The sequence below is a fragment of the Ammospiza caudacuta genome, chromosome 4, assembly GCF_027887145.1.
Source record: "Ammospiza caudacuta isolate bAmmCau1 chromosome 4, bAmmCau1.pri, whole genome shotgun sequence".
Lineage (NCBI taxonomy): Eukaryota > Metazoa > Chordata > Aves > Passeriformes > Passerellidae > Ammospiza > Ammospiza caudacuta.
Genome location: NC_080596.1, coordinates 45218340 through 45232973, shown reverse-complemented (window position 1 = coordinate 45232973; position 14634 = coordinate 45218340). Strand labels below are relative to the sequence as shown.

The 14634-nt window shown below is 41.6% G+C and overlaps 1 protein-coding gene across 6 annotated transcripts in view; it reads left to right on the top strand.

Annotated features, from left to right (window-relative positions):
* DCTD (dCMP deaminase) overlaps nt 1-6342 on the top strand; it is a 56063-nt gene extending 49721 nt beyond the window's left edge. For all 6 annotated transcript variants that reach the window (XM_058803741.1, XM_058803739.1, XM_058803742.1 and 3 more), the window contains 3 exons: nt 1442-1558; nt 2748-2844; nt 4771-6342. In XM_058803741.1, the coding sequence (XP_058659724.1) occupies nt 1442-1558; nt 2748-2844; nt 4771-4849 (293 nt within the window). In that variant the 3' untranslated portion in view covers nt 4850-6342. The remainder of the gene's footprint in view (nt 1-1441; nt 1559-2747; nt 2845-4770) is intronic.
* Nucleotides 6343-14634: the final 8292 nt, after the last annotated feature.

Below are 14634 nucleotides of genomic sequence, written 5' to 3'. Positions count from 1 at the left end.
TTTTTCAATTTCCTGGGTTTTGTGTTGGTTTCTGGCTTTACTGGTTATGAGAAGGTATGTGGACAGCATAACATGGGCGTGGTGGAAGCCAATACTGAGCTTTCTTTTGCGAGTGTTTAGTCCTTTGTGACTTGCTTGCATGGGAAAGTTTGTGTGCTGGAAGTTAGGCTGTAAATTTGTAGTGCATTAGCTGTTGTATAGAAAATTCCATGTAGACATTTAGCCCATATGGAAAACATTTCCATTCAGCAATGATTCCTGCGTGTTGAAGGTACTGTGCTCAGTTATTTGTGTGGTGAGATCATTCACACAGAGGTCAGCAATATAGCACCAAGTTTACGATGAAGTTGTGCTGTGCAGCTTGGTCTGTTTTAATTTTCACATGGGCACAAGGGAGAAGAAAACGACTTTTTGAAAAAATCTGTTCTTCAAAACAAGCAGTGGAAAACCTCTTAAAGTTGTCTGCACATGCAGGTCTCTAAATGATCTCAAACCCACACCGCACTTCAGCATCTGTTTAAGAAGTCAGGGCAGCAGGCAGATTCTTAGTAGGTACGTGTATAAATTATGGAACTTGCTGTTATTCCTAGGAGTAAACAGGAAGTTCTTGCAGACATCCTTATGTTTTTTTCAGAGCTTGATTATGGACAACACAGAAACTGTGTTCTTCTCAGCTGTGTTGGTAACACATTAGATAACCTGCTCTGTACTCATTATAAACACTGGTGCTGTCTGTCCTGAAAGAGCTGCTGTGTTATGGTGGAGCAAGGCAGGATGCTCCATTGCTGCCTGGCCTCTCTCAAATCCATGGAGAAATACAGGACTTTGTTTTCCTGCTTATGAAGTCTGGCACCTTTTAATGAGCAGTAAAGTCACTCTAATATTGAAGCTGGATGTTTTATGGCCAAGTGTGTCCTGTGTATTCTGTGGCTGGGAGAATCCTGCAGCAGTGCTGAGCCTTTCTAAGGCCCAGAGGACGGAGCTCGGTTTTACTTGGCCGTTCTGCTGCCTTTAAGAGCGCACAGAGCACTCCTACAACCATAAGACTGTTCCTATCTGTGCATGTAAACACATAAATGAGCTGTTTTATACTGGCAGTTAGATACTCCAGAGAGTTGTGAAGCTGTGAGATATTGCTTCACTAAGGGTGGTTGCAATGGCTTGGCCCACAGCCTACGGCTTTGTTGTCTGCAATAGGTGTCAGCAAATGGCAGTGCTAATGCACTTAATGATATCATTACTAATCAGCAGCCTGGTCAGAACAATTGACCTTCATTGATCTTGGTATTTCTGCTTTTATTTCTTTCTCTGCCCTTTATGATAAGCTGTGCAAGCTATTTGCCTTTGAATATAATGCAAGCAATTATATTGTAACACTTTTAGTTTGACCAATTTATTTAATGATCAGCATTATGAATTGTTTCTTCCCTTGTTTAATCAGTGTGCCATGCCGAATTGAATGCCATCATGAACAAAAACTCAGCTGATGTGAAAGGCTGCAGCATGTATGTTGCCTTATTTCCATGTAATGAATGTGCAAAGCTCATCATCCAGGCAGGTAAGCAGTAGTGCCAGCTTGCTTTTTCAGGGTTGCAATGCTGCCTGCTCATTGGCATCTTCTAATAGATGTATTTGATGTTAAATTGCTGATGTTAGATCTAAATTAATTGCACTGTCAACCTCATAAGATGCTACTTGTGGGTGTTTTTTGCATCTGAATGGTGCCAAATTTTTCCAGTGCTAATTGCATCTACTGTGATTCTAAACGTGCTTCTAATTTAGGCTTGTAACTTCTTAGACCAGGAGCTGCCAAAGAACAACACAGGCTTTGCATATAATTACTGTCAATTTTACTGTGCTCTGGCACATTGAATAGAGTAGGGCAGAAAGAAATAAACTTCTGCATGACAAAAGGTCTGTTGGGAGTATATACATGAAATTTTAATTTGAATGTGATGCATAGTAGATATTTGAAGATTTTAAAATATCTTTGCTCATAAATGTCATAAGATTTCTATGATCCTATTTTAATTATGTCTTTCATTACAATTATTATAAATCTGTGCCACTGCAGCTAGTGTGCTGGCCTAAATGTGTCTCCTTTTTTGAGATTAGGCAGTATCTGCAGCAGGCTTCAGTTCTGTAAAAATCTCTGCTTAAAGTAGCATGTATTTTGCTCACTGAGTAAAGTCATGCCAGTCCCAGCATGGGTTGCTGTTCTAGGGAGTGTCTCTTACTACTAATGGCCACAGGAAGAAAGCAGCAAACAGAAGGCTTCTTTATTTTGGTTCAGTATGGTTTGAAATCAAGATGGGTGAAGAGTGAAGGAAGATGGTATTCTGCATTTGTGCTTCATACAATTCTCTTACTTAAAGAATCAAAATCAAATGGTCTTCAAGGTAGATTGGCTGCTTGTTCTCAATGTAGTCACTCATGCTTTTCCTTTTGCCCTTAGGTCAGCACTAAATTGGAGTGTATTGGTATTCAGATTGTCTGGCAAACACAGGAAGGTGTTGATCAGCTATGAAACGCTCGTGAATTCTCTTTTGAAGCCTTTATATTTCTCCCCTGCCTAAGTGATTTAGGCAAGATCATTCAGCAATTTTACACAGCATACATTTGTCAGTAGAGGTGTACCAAGTAGTTGGAGAGCATGTGGATGAATGCTGCCTCTTCTGATTTTGTGCACCAGATGTCACTATTTTTTTTTGTGTAATTCTAACATTTTTTCTATGTGACTGCTTTAGGCATAAAGGAAGTTATTTTCATGTCTGACAAGTATCATGACACTACAGAAATGACAGCTGCACGGCGGATGTTTGATTTGGCAGGTATTATATACAGGTGAGAGAATTAACTTTATTTTTACTCTGGAATGAAAAAATGGGGATGTGAAAGATACCAACTTTAGGGCAAATGTTTTTCTTCTTTTAGTCATGGAGCATTTTATTCCTCTGTAGTGTTTGTAGATGGCTTGCTCTGTAGAAGAACTGTTGCACCATTCTTTTGTTTTGTGTGTGGTTAGAGTTCAGTTCTGAAACTGAAGCAAGGAGAAAATGAGAAAATGGTCCATGACTCATTTTGTTCCTGGAATGGGAGTGATACTGCCAAGGGGGTGGTTATTTATTACATTGTACTTGGGAGAGTCTTCCTTGACCCTGCTTTGGGCAGGAGGTAGGGCTAAATGATCCCCTGAAGTCACATGGAACCCGAATTTTCCTGTCATCATATGAGTTGGACTGAAACAACCAACTGATTTTTTGTTGTTGTTTTTGTGGATTACTCCATCCTTATTGAAACTTCAGTATCTTGTTGCTGTCAGTTTGGGAAGGTGTCAAACAGGCTGCCCATAAATAATTCTTGGTACTTACAGCTGTTCTTCTTCTTTGGTCAGCTTTTAGGTGAGAAAAGGATAAAACTTGGAATATTTGCCTTAAAGTAATGATAACCTGAAAAATGTTTCAAGAGTGGGGTTTTTAAAGACACTGTCAGAGATACCTAAAGACAATCTGTTCAACAGCAAGTTTGATGGGAGTAGCATGCTGTAGGTGAGGCTAATTATGTAGTCAGGGAGGCTCTGCAACTCTAAAAAGTTTTACAGTATTAATATAAAGACTTTGAAAAATTTGCAAACATAACAATTCTGACAGATAAAATTTTAGGATGAAAGATACCTACTGGGCTAAGAAACATCCATGGAAAAACACAGCAGTACTTGAAATTCAGTTTTAGTCCTTCGGTGTATTTCCTGTCTACTAAGACTATTTGACTAAGAAGCATAAATCATTCTCTTGCAAGTCAAATCTTGTAACTTCTCCAGGGTGAGAGATGTTTCTTGCATTTCAGATTGCTATTCAGAACAAAGCCTTCAGAGTTTCTGTGGTCAGCAGCATGTGCTTTCCTGCGTGGACTGTTACTTATCCTTGTATCGATTGCTGAGGGTGTAGGTGGTACTTAATGAATTTCTTGAACTGAACTGCAGAGCTTAATTAGGCACTAAATCCACACTATTTGCATAATCTTTTGTTTACTGGTAGACTGGAAAATATATGCTCAGTCCCTGTATACCTTCCTTGCTAATTGCTGCAGCAGATGCTGTAATGATAATAAAAGGAAACATTTTGCGGCAGTATTAATTTTAGAGTTCTAAAGTTACAATTTTTAAATTATTCCCTCTTAACTAGTTTGGGTTTTACCCAGTATGGCATAATGTGATCTATTTCCCTTCCACAAAACATACTCTGTTAAGCTTGAAAGTGTTTTTCTAAAACTTGGCAGGAAAAATTTGATCAAAATATCAATATTATCAAAATGTATTCCAAATATCTTTTTATATGCATATATATATATATATACAGAAGATTTAAATATTTTTTTCTGGATGCTATATCTGTACCTAGATCTTTAAATATATATTAAAATATTTGAAATATTAATATATATGAACAAAAATCACTGGCAACATTATGCCACCACCTGCAGCTAAGTTGGTAAAAGTCCTTTGACTCCTGGGTAATTTATAGATTCCAATAGCTGAAGAATGTACAGGGTAACCCACCCCATGTGTCTTTTTGTCTTAGTCTTTCTTGTACAGGTTTCTCTCAGTGTGGTGCACTATAATTGGCTCCCATAGAGAAGAAAACTACAAGAATCCAAGGATGTGTTTTTTTGGAATTTTTTTATTCCTTCAAAAATTTAGCTGGAACTAAAGCAAGCAAAATGTTTTAACTACTCACTAACTAATCTATGTATTTTTCTTTTTTTATTTAGGGAATTCAAGCCAAAGTGTAACAAGATCGTCATCGACTTTGATTCGATTAACAGCAGACCAAGTCAAAAGCTTCTGTGAATTATGTCTCATTAAGTCTTTAGAAGAGTATGATTATCCTTTTCTAAAAAGCTGCTAATGCCTTTCATCTTGAAGTTACTTGCAACTTTTTAATGGTTTCTGTAGCTAAAGTAGACTTATAAGAAATCCAAGGCATAAAATGTCCCGCTCACTTCATCTTGTCATGTGGAATCTAAATCTACTTAAAATGTTTTATGCCTTTATCAAAACTGCTTAAAAAATGGAGACACGTAGGTGAAACAATATAAATAAAGCTAACTGTTTTGATTCTTCCTGTATTCATCACCACATGCTCTGGTGGGCTGTCAGCATAGATTCAGCCTCAGTTTAACAGCAGTACTTGTAACCAGTGGTACGTGGAATATGCTGATAGATGTTGATCTCTGTTGGATATGTGGATCTTCACAGCTGATCCTAATAAAGAACAAAAAATGTTATCCGTGCAAATGCTAATCTTCCAACTAGCATAACACTAATATTTAAAAGGTTTTACAGCTTTAGGAATGTGTGCCATTTTGCTTGTTACCCAACAAATGAAATCCTGATTTTTCTTTTAATTGCTATCTGACATTGCCATACTTGCGGAGGGTTGAGAGAGGAAGCTGTTCTGAGAATTGTCCATGCCTGAGTGAGCTTTACCGGTGATTTCAAATCCTTGGTTTCCCCAAGACTCCAGAATTGAAGGGGCTTGAGGGAATAAATAATTTGGTGCTTTACCTCTGGGACTTTTACACTGAATTTGTTTTCATGTGTAAAAGAAAATAATTTTATTGGTCTAAGCTGTTCCTAGATAATCCAACATAGCTCAGTCTTAAATTCTACCTGTAAGGTAACTGAATCATTTTTGTCCTTTGAGAGAAATTGGAGATATTCAACCCATATCCATATCTATGCCAAAAGATGTAATTGCGGTGTTAGCTTGTTTCCCAGTGCTGACATAGTACCCCCATTTTCATAAATGTTGCCTAAAATAATATCCTTTTTAATTTTATCTGGAGATCTGGGAATAGATTTGAGTTCATTTTCTCTAATTTGATTTTTAAAAATTAAGTATGCCTAATGGCTTTGTTTAGATAACATTGGTGGTTGTTTGGTTTGTTGTTTTTGGTTTTTTTCTTTTTAATGTGGTTATACTTCAATGAGCTTTTATTTTCTCTACAAAAGCTTTGTTTCATATTTTGGGACATTATGTAATTTGGCTTCATACCAGTATTATTAAAGTCTTATTAAAATCCACTACACTGAAGTAGACTCATTATTATAATATTAAGTCATGCACTTGGCTCCAGAGCGCTGCTGTTTTTGCAATCATATGGAAAGCATATTTTGTGCATTTGTGATTTGTGATATTACATAAAATATAATGTTCATGAACCATTTGACTACTAAAGGGATCACTGTAATGTATTATGTGTCCATTTATAAGATAATTTCTGATTTTCTTTTTCCTACAGCTGTTTTCCATGTCAAAATTGGTCTGTGGCTTAGTGCCAGAAGAGGAAATTTTCACATATTTGGCGGGGGGGGGGGGGGGGGGGAGCATGAAACCTGAAAAATTACTTTAATAAAATGTCACTAAGCCAGTTAATGCATATTGTTTTCTTTGGTCTGAATTAGTAAGTAAAAGCATTTTGACTTATACATGTCTGACAATAGGACAGAGGGGAGAGAAGAAGCAGAATTTTGGGGTTTTGCTGCAAAATTGCTATTCTCTTCATATATAATTGATAATTTAAGTTCAGATTTTAAATGTATATGCCTTGTGACTTGAGTTACTGTACGTGTTTCTTGTTAGGCCTTGGATACTGTGAATATGTAATGTGCGTAAAAACTTGAAAGTTATTTTGAACCAATGTCCAGATGTTTTTAGGGAAGTACTGTTATAAACTGTTTTTCCCCCCAGGACTTCCCTGTTTGTGTAACAAAAAAGTATTGGAGAAAAGGGTAGGATTTTAGAGTTCTCCTGATCAGGTGTTGGTCTGACAGAGGCGCAAGTACAGGATATCAGAGTAATGGTCAGTTGACTCAGGCCACTGACTGGACTCTTAATTCCCAGGGCAACTTTGTGGAAAGGGAAGAAGCATACGTACAACTCTTGAGACAGTGTGCTTAGTTTGAGGGTAATGTTTTAGAGAAAATCTTAAAGAGGTTTTGATCCTTACTTTGTGCATGTCCAGAACTCTATATATGTCTGTTTTTCTTTGTTTTGTTTTAATGGTTCAGGAGATTGTGCTTTGACTTCCAAATAAAGAGCACTTGGAAGAGGAAACAAAGAAAACAGCTAAATATAATAAAGTATATTTCTGCTGCTGAAGCTCAAGTTTGAGATGAATAGAACCATTTGGAGTGGAAGAATTTCTAGAGGGTATTTAGTCTTACCTCTTGCTGAAAGCACCATTGACTTACAGGTTAGCTCCAGTTGCTCAGGCCTTGTCCAGGTGAGTGTCTACAAGAACAGAGATTCTGCAGCCTTTGTGGTCAGCCATTCCAATTCTTGATGCTCACTGATTCTGCTCTTCTGTGACATAGGCACTGCAACAGGATCCACTCAGTGGATGCAGGATCCAGGTGGATCCTGTTCTTTCAAGCTGCCTTCCATCCACTGGGCACTCAGCCAGCTGGGAGCTGTTCTGTTCCCGGTGCAGGACTTCATCAAGTTTCCATCAGCTGGTCCCTCCAGCCACTGCTCCAGCTGGACTTGGAACTGTTGGCCCTTGGAGCCTGATGGTTCACCCACGTGAAACTGCACAGCTCCTTCTGTGGCTGCCAGCACCGCTCCTACAGCAGCCACCCCCAGCCTGCTGGGAAGGGGAGCTGCCTGCAGGCTCAGGCCTTGGTAGGGATTGCTTGAAAAACCTGGTGCAGCCGCCTGAAAGGAGACTCTGGGGAGCACTTTGGTAGTTACCTTGGTACCATTAACTAGAAGAAGTCACATTCAATAAAATGCTGAGATCCTATCCAGTTCAAAATAATGCTATCTTAACTATTAAATCTAAATCCTGCCAGCATCTAGATTTTCCTTATAAATATTAGACCATTCCCTTGTCAGAAAACTCAAGGAACTGGCAGTCTTATTTACATAAATTTCATTTAAGAAAGGGTGGTTTCATAGCCTGGCATACTGAGTAGAAGCACAATCTGCATCTTTGGAGCTTTCATCACTGACTGCATTTTATTGCTTTGTATATTAGGAATATTTTCACAAAGATTACAAAAAGTGCTGTGACCAGTATAGTTGCTCTGATTTCTCAAATAGCCTGTGATAACTGGCAATATCTCAGCCTGAAAGCTCCATGTACATAACTGCAGAAGCTGCAGTAGTTCATCAGCTAACAAAACGAGACTTGCAGGGATTTTAAGCTGTTGACAACAAGCAAAATGAATTAAAATTCTGACTTGCCACCCTTGGCTTTTCTCTCTGAAGGTGGGTCACAGGAGCCTTCCTGCAAGCGAACGAGGTGGGGCCAGCACAGAGGCCTCACCTGATGCCCTGAAGCAGCAATTGCAGGGGGCTGGGGCTCATTCTCACCTGGTGCCTGGGATAAGCTTATGAGCTGCAGCTGGAGCTGTGGGGAGCAGGTGGGCTTTAGGGAGCCAGGAAATGGCTGTGGAGCAGCATGAGACTCATAAAGGAGCAGGCAGCAGTGCTCTAGCTATCCAACAGGGTTGGTTTAGGTTGCTGCTGCACTGGGAGCACTTAAGAATGAAGTACAGAAGTGACCACAGCTGAAAGGCCATTTATTTGCAGCTGTTTCTTCTCAGTTGCAAGTAAGAAAAGGATTTATATAATAGAGGGCTGAAACTGTGAGGTACCAACTCTTTCTCTCTTCAGTGGTGATGGCTCAAAGGGTTTGTACCACTATAGCTTCTTTTAGCAGATTTATCTCCCTTCCCTTTAAAATTCAGGTTTATCTAATGTAAAACTCTCTCTGATTTGAGAACAGAGGGGTAAAACTTGTTTCAAGTGCTTAGTCTGCATCTACTACATGGTTTTAGCCTTGGGAACTACTGTAAGGTACAGTGCAAAAGCATGGACAGAGCTGACTGTCTAAGAAAACCTACATGAAACTTTTAAATCCATATTCCATTTCTTTTACACTTAATGCACCTGTTTACTTTCTTTGGTTAGAAGGAAATGGGGGAGTGGGGTAGAAAAGAAGGGAAAAAATTTAAAAATTCATGAACTGTCTCTGTCTCATTCAAAAATATCACTGCCTTCCTGGCATTTACAGCTCAGTTAAACAGCAGTGAAAGCTTTAATGAAGCATGTGCTTAATCAAGCTATGGAAGATTGCGGCATTTGATTTTTTTTTTTTCCCTGCTGGAGTAAGAGCTTTATCGCAGCAGCTTGCTTCCTAACACTGCTCATCTTCAGGAGCCGTGGATTTTTGTCTGGATGCTTCAAAGACAGTGCTGTGGCTGAGCTTTGAACCCCTTCCCTGCTGAGGAAGCGTCCCAGGGGAAGGGGCCTTGGGCAGCTCCATGCCTGGGAGGCAGCACCAGATAATTGTGGTGGGAGGGCTGCTGCCTGTCACTCTGAATAACAGCGAGAAGGGCACGTCCTGCTCTGAACTGTGCAGTGCAAGGGCAGTGCCTAAAATTGAGATAGATATGTGAGACAGGGTACATGAATTACCATCGTTTGTTTTGTGCATCTACCTGTTGGTTTTTTTTTTTTTCTTTTTTGGAGGAATTAAGGCGTAGGGGTTGGAATGGGAAACTACTTCTTCTGTCTTGTATGCTTTAAGATTTGTGCTGGAAAATCTTGCCTCTGCCAAGGCACTCCCCCTGCTAAATAGGAGGCAAAAGACAGAAAATCAAGCTCAATGTGCTGGATTTTTAGTTGTTGACATTATATACTGTGCCCTTAAAAACCCTGCCCTAAGGAGAGTGAGCATAATGTGCTTCAGCAGCAAAATATGCATAATAAAGAAGAAATTGCTAACGGTGTCCTGGGATTTCTTACTCAGTTCTGTACCTCCCCACTCCTTTATTGTTTCAAGCTAATGTGTACGTCAGTTCTGCCAGGCAAATATTCAGGAAGGCTCCCCACATAAAGGAGAGGAAAGGAAATATATTCAAATCACTGCTTCAGAGGCATAAGTTGTGTCTTGGTTTGCCAGACCTGGGTACATTCTTTAGCTGGCTGTGTAACTCTGCTGTTGCTGCTTGTTGACTCGTGCAGAAGTCTTTTATGTGGCATATCTGTTGTGAGAGGGTTTTCTTTCCTCCACTGTTCAATCAACTCTGACTGCTAATCAGAATGTTGCTGGGTAAACAGGAGTGATTAAAATTAAAATTTTAATTTTGTGTTGTAAACAATATGGCACTTTAATATTTTTCCTGTTATTAAAGATACTACTAATAATGCATCTAGTGTTTTTGTGGTACGGTTTTCATATTTATTTCTTGAAGCTCTGACAAGTTTTGCTTAAGAGCTTCACATTCAGATGCCAGGATTTGTTTTCCATATATTCTCTTTTTTCAAGGGTGACTGGCTGTACTTAATTATATTGGATCTGGTTTGTTTTGTTTTGTTTTTAATCTTATGGAGAAGAAATGTTTCTTTGACAACTGGAGACATCACACTGCAACAAACAGCCATATCGTGCATGCTTTAGTCTATGTGAATCTACTTGTTACTGTAACGTTGCTTATCCAGCTTCCAGAGGAGAAAAACCAGGCCCTAATTAGGTGTGGAAACACTGTAAAAGAGTGTTGGTCGGTTCTTGGAGACTTGCCCTGAGGGGAAGGACAGGGAGACTAGAAAATCCTGGACAGCAAAATACATTTGTGATGGGCTGTTGAAGTGTGGGGATGAAAAGAAGCGTGCGGTCGCACAAGAGGTCTGTCACCTGTCAGACTCTGCAAGGCCAAAGGAAGCTTGTCTGAAAGCAGGGTAGGGGGAAAGAACCTCCCTGCGATTTGGTGAAAAATAAATGGAGTAACACAGAGGGTGGAAAGTCTGAGTATGTCAGACAACCATGTTCTAAACCGAAGGAGTTTTTGAAGTGGCCAGGGAATATATTTGCCACAAATCCCTGCTTCTCTTGTGCTAACTGGAATCATCTTCTTCTGAACTGGACAGGCTTCATAAGTGCTCCTAGTGTGCCTGGAGGTCTCACCAAGAGATCACTGCAGAGCATGTGTGTGGTTGGTTGTGGGAGTGCACTGCAATCTCTATGTAGGCTGGCTGCAGCTGGACTACAGCCTCTGCTCCAGGGAGTCCCATGGACAGTGGCTGCAGGGACTGCAAGGGAGGATGAATCTGTCCCACTGAGAGCCACACCTCTACCCTGAAAATAAAACTGAGCAGTAGATTCCACAGCGCAGTGGCCCCTGGTGACTTCCAGGGTATGCTTTGACTACTGCTTCCTCCCCTCCCTGTCCTCTTACAACTTCTCATTGTCTCTTCCTGCAGACCCCATCATCTCTTCAAGAGCCTCTTTCTCTTCAGGGATTTCTACAGACATGTGAGCAAGAGGGAATTGTGGCAGAAGTGGCATTGCCATGGGTCAGCACGGCAGGGTCAGCCCCTGGCAGGGCTCTAGGTCTCTGCTCCTTTCGTTGCCCTTCCATGAAATATGGGGTCTGGCAGCACTGCAACTGCCTCTGCAGGGTCATGTGCAGAGAAGAGTGGGAGCCATGGTGAGCACTTCCATCTGAGGGACACTTCCCTCTTCTTGGGCAATGCCATGGTTCAGGTAGGATGGCATATAGAAACAGGATGTCCCTACTGCTCTTCCCCTCATTGCTCATGCTGGCCCATCTTCCTGTTGGCAATGCTCCTGCATGAGCACAGGTGAGCCAGGTCACCCCCCAGCAGGATACATCTGCCTGAGCCTGGGCCTTGGCATCCTGGGCACCCTAGGAGTGACAAGCCTAGAGAGGTCCCTGATCATAGAACCATAGAATCACTAAGGTTGGAAAAGGTCCTTAAGATGATGAAGCCCAACCATTGGCCTAGAACTACCACCACTATGTTCACCATTAAACCATGTGCTCAAGTGCCATATCCACGCACTGTTTGAACACTTCTAGGAATGGTGACTCCACCACTTCCATGGGCAGCCTGTTCCAATGATTTACAACCCTTTCTGTAATTTCCCCTAATATGTAGTTTTCCTGGCACAGCTTGTCCTGTCACCTATGACCTGGGAGAAGAGACAAAACACTACCTGGCTACAATCTCCTTTCAGGTTGTTGGGAAGACCCAGAAGTTCTCCCCTGAGCCTCCTTTTCTCCACACTAAACACCCCCAGATCCCTCAGCTGCTTCTCATAAAACCTGAGCTCCAGACCCTTCACCTGCTACACTGTCCTCTGGACACACTCCAGCACCTCAATGTCTTTCTAGCAGTGAGGGGCCCAAAGCTGAAGACAGAGCTTGAGATGTGGCCACACCAGTGCCAAGTACAGAAGGACAATCACTGCCCTGGTCCTGCTGGCCATGCCACTCCTGATACAAGCTAGGATGCCACCAGCCTTCTTGGCCACCTGTGCACACTGCTGGCTCATGTTCAAACAGATGTCATCCAGTATCTCCAGGTCCTTTTCCACCAGGAAAAATGTCAGGGATGGTTCTTGCTGTGTGGCATAATAAACTGGTACTTTCATACATTTGTGTTGAACAAAAATCTCAATAGGCTGATCCCACTGTTCACTTCTGGCCAGATCCTTTTCTGTTGATCATAGCTTAGAGTGCAAGAAAAGCTGCACCTATGCTTTGCTGTGAGCTAGGTAGCTTGTATAAGTGTGTTTGCATATTCCCCTTGCAGCTAAGATGAATATAGTACTGCACATTTCCTGTTCATGACAGAAAAAATATGTGCTTAACTATCCTTTAAGTCAGCAGGGCTAAAGCTGATGATGTACTTACATACCTTCCTGACCCAAGGTCTATAAAGAGATGGAGCCTGATGTCCCTATTGGCATTCAAATATCTCCTTTCTGACAAAGTCTGAGAAAACAGAGCTTTGCAGCTCAGTAATAAATATTCCAATTTGAGATTCTGCCCTCAAGTGAGGCTACACATTACATGGATTGATTTTAAATGCACTTTTAGCTCAGACTGAAGTAACTAAGGTATTCTTTCACATATCCCCAGAAGGGTTGGGAATGGACTGGAGAAGAGAGCTGTTTCAGGTCACAGTTTTCTCTAATGGGTAACTCCCTATGAAGTCAAAATACCTGTGTGGAATTGGAGCTTCACTTTTGTTTTATTTCAATGGCTTTTTAAGGTTAAGGCAAAACTACCAGTATCAGGCATGCAGAGCTGACTGACTTCACTTCAGGCAGAGGAGGAATATCGAGTAAGATGAATGAGGTTTCTGAAAATTTGGCATTCAAGGGAGAGCAGGTCATGCGTTTGCACACCCAAATGTGTTTTCTCTCTAAAGAAAAATCTCCAAAAGAGACAGAGGGCAGATTCTGATAACATCTGCAGGGTTTTTTTTTCTGTCTCTTCTTGGTTTTCTTTTCTTTTTTATCCCACAGACATCTTTTGGTTCCGGTACTTAAAACTCTCTGGCAGTAATACTTAGGAACTTCCTCACCCATGTAGTTTTTTCTGACTACAGCAAAAGAGTCATTCCAGTGTGCATGCCTATACACATGTAGCAGACACCTCTGGTCCCTGCTCTCCTCTGCTGTGCTGCCCAGGAATGCCTGCAGATTGGGCAGTAACATTCAGATGTGAGCAGTGAGCACTGCAAAAAGCATGTCAGCCTACATTGGGTTGTCTGTTCTGATTTGAAAAAATCTGTTGAAGGATGCAGCAGGGGAGACAGGCTGTGGAGAGGAACTTAGGAGGCCAACATCTAAAAAGGGAAGCTCTCAAAAGAGCCAGGAGTTGTGTTTAAGGAAGGCAGATTGATCTCCTTGATGTCAGGCAATGAGACTTGACAGATGAGCAAAGTTTAAAAAAAAAGTTTATCTCTAACCCAGAGATAATGTTGGCAGTAGAGTGAACAGAAATTGTACGCTTGGAGCCTTGTCCCTGTGTGTTGCAGGGCATGCATACCTTGACTTTCAGTTTCAGGAGGAGGCTGCAAAATCGCAGGACAGTGCCTGCCCCGGGGCCGAGCAGCAGGCACCCTGTGCTGCCCCAGCCTGGGCTCTGCAGTGAACCTCCTGTGGCAGAGGGGAGAGAGCTCTTGCTCTGCTGCTGCTGAGGGTTAACAGCATTGTCTCCCCAGCTGCTGCATGCCGCTGGGCAGCAGCCTGCAAGCTGCAAGGAGGCTTGTTGTGGTTGCCTTCAGCATGCTGCCTGAGCCTGGCGTAAACAAAATCAAAATTAGTGAGGACTCTGAGGGGTCAGGGACACTTAGCTGCTCATGGAGAAGTTTGATTCTGTTTGCAAAGTGTAACTAAGGACTGACTTGTGTGATGCTGGGTGAGATGTTTTTAGGGCTTGGAAAAACACATTGAGACATTCCTGGTGCTCCTGTCTGCCATGCTCTGACCACACCAGGACTGTGCCTCTGTGGTTAGTGTTCCCTGGTGGGACCCCTCTCTGCTTCCAACCCTGCCTTTGACTGGCCAAGTTTCTTGATCTCATTGTGTACGTGTTTCCCTCTCCTTTCCTTTGAGATATTGGAAAGAGGGATCACAGAAAATGGTGAAGGCTTTATAGTTATGACTCTCTTCCTGCATCTGTATGGGTCACACACAGTCCCACATCAAAATACTGCAAGGTCTTGCCTGTGAGTAACATCAGGGTTCCTTGGATAAATGGAGACTACAGCTGTACTCTGCCATTTGCTTCTAGACATTTCTTTTCTGAGC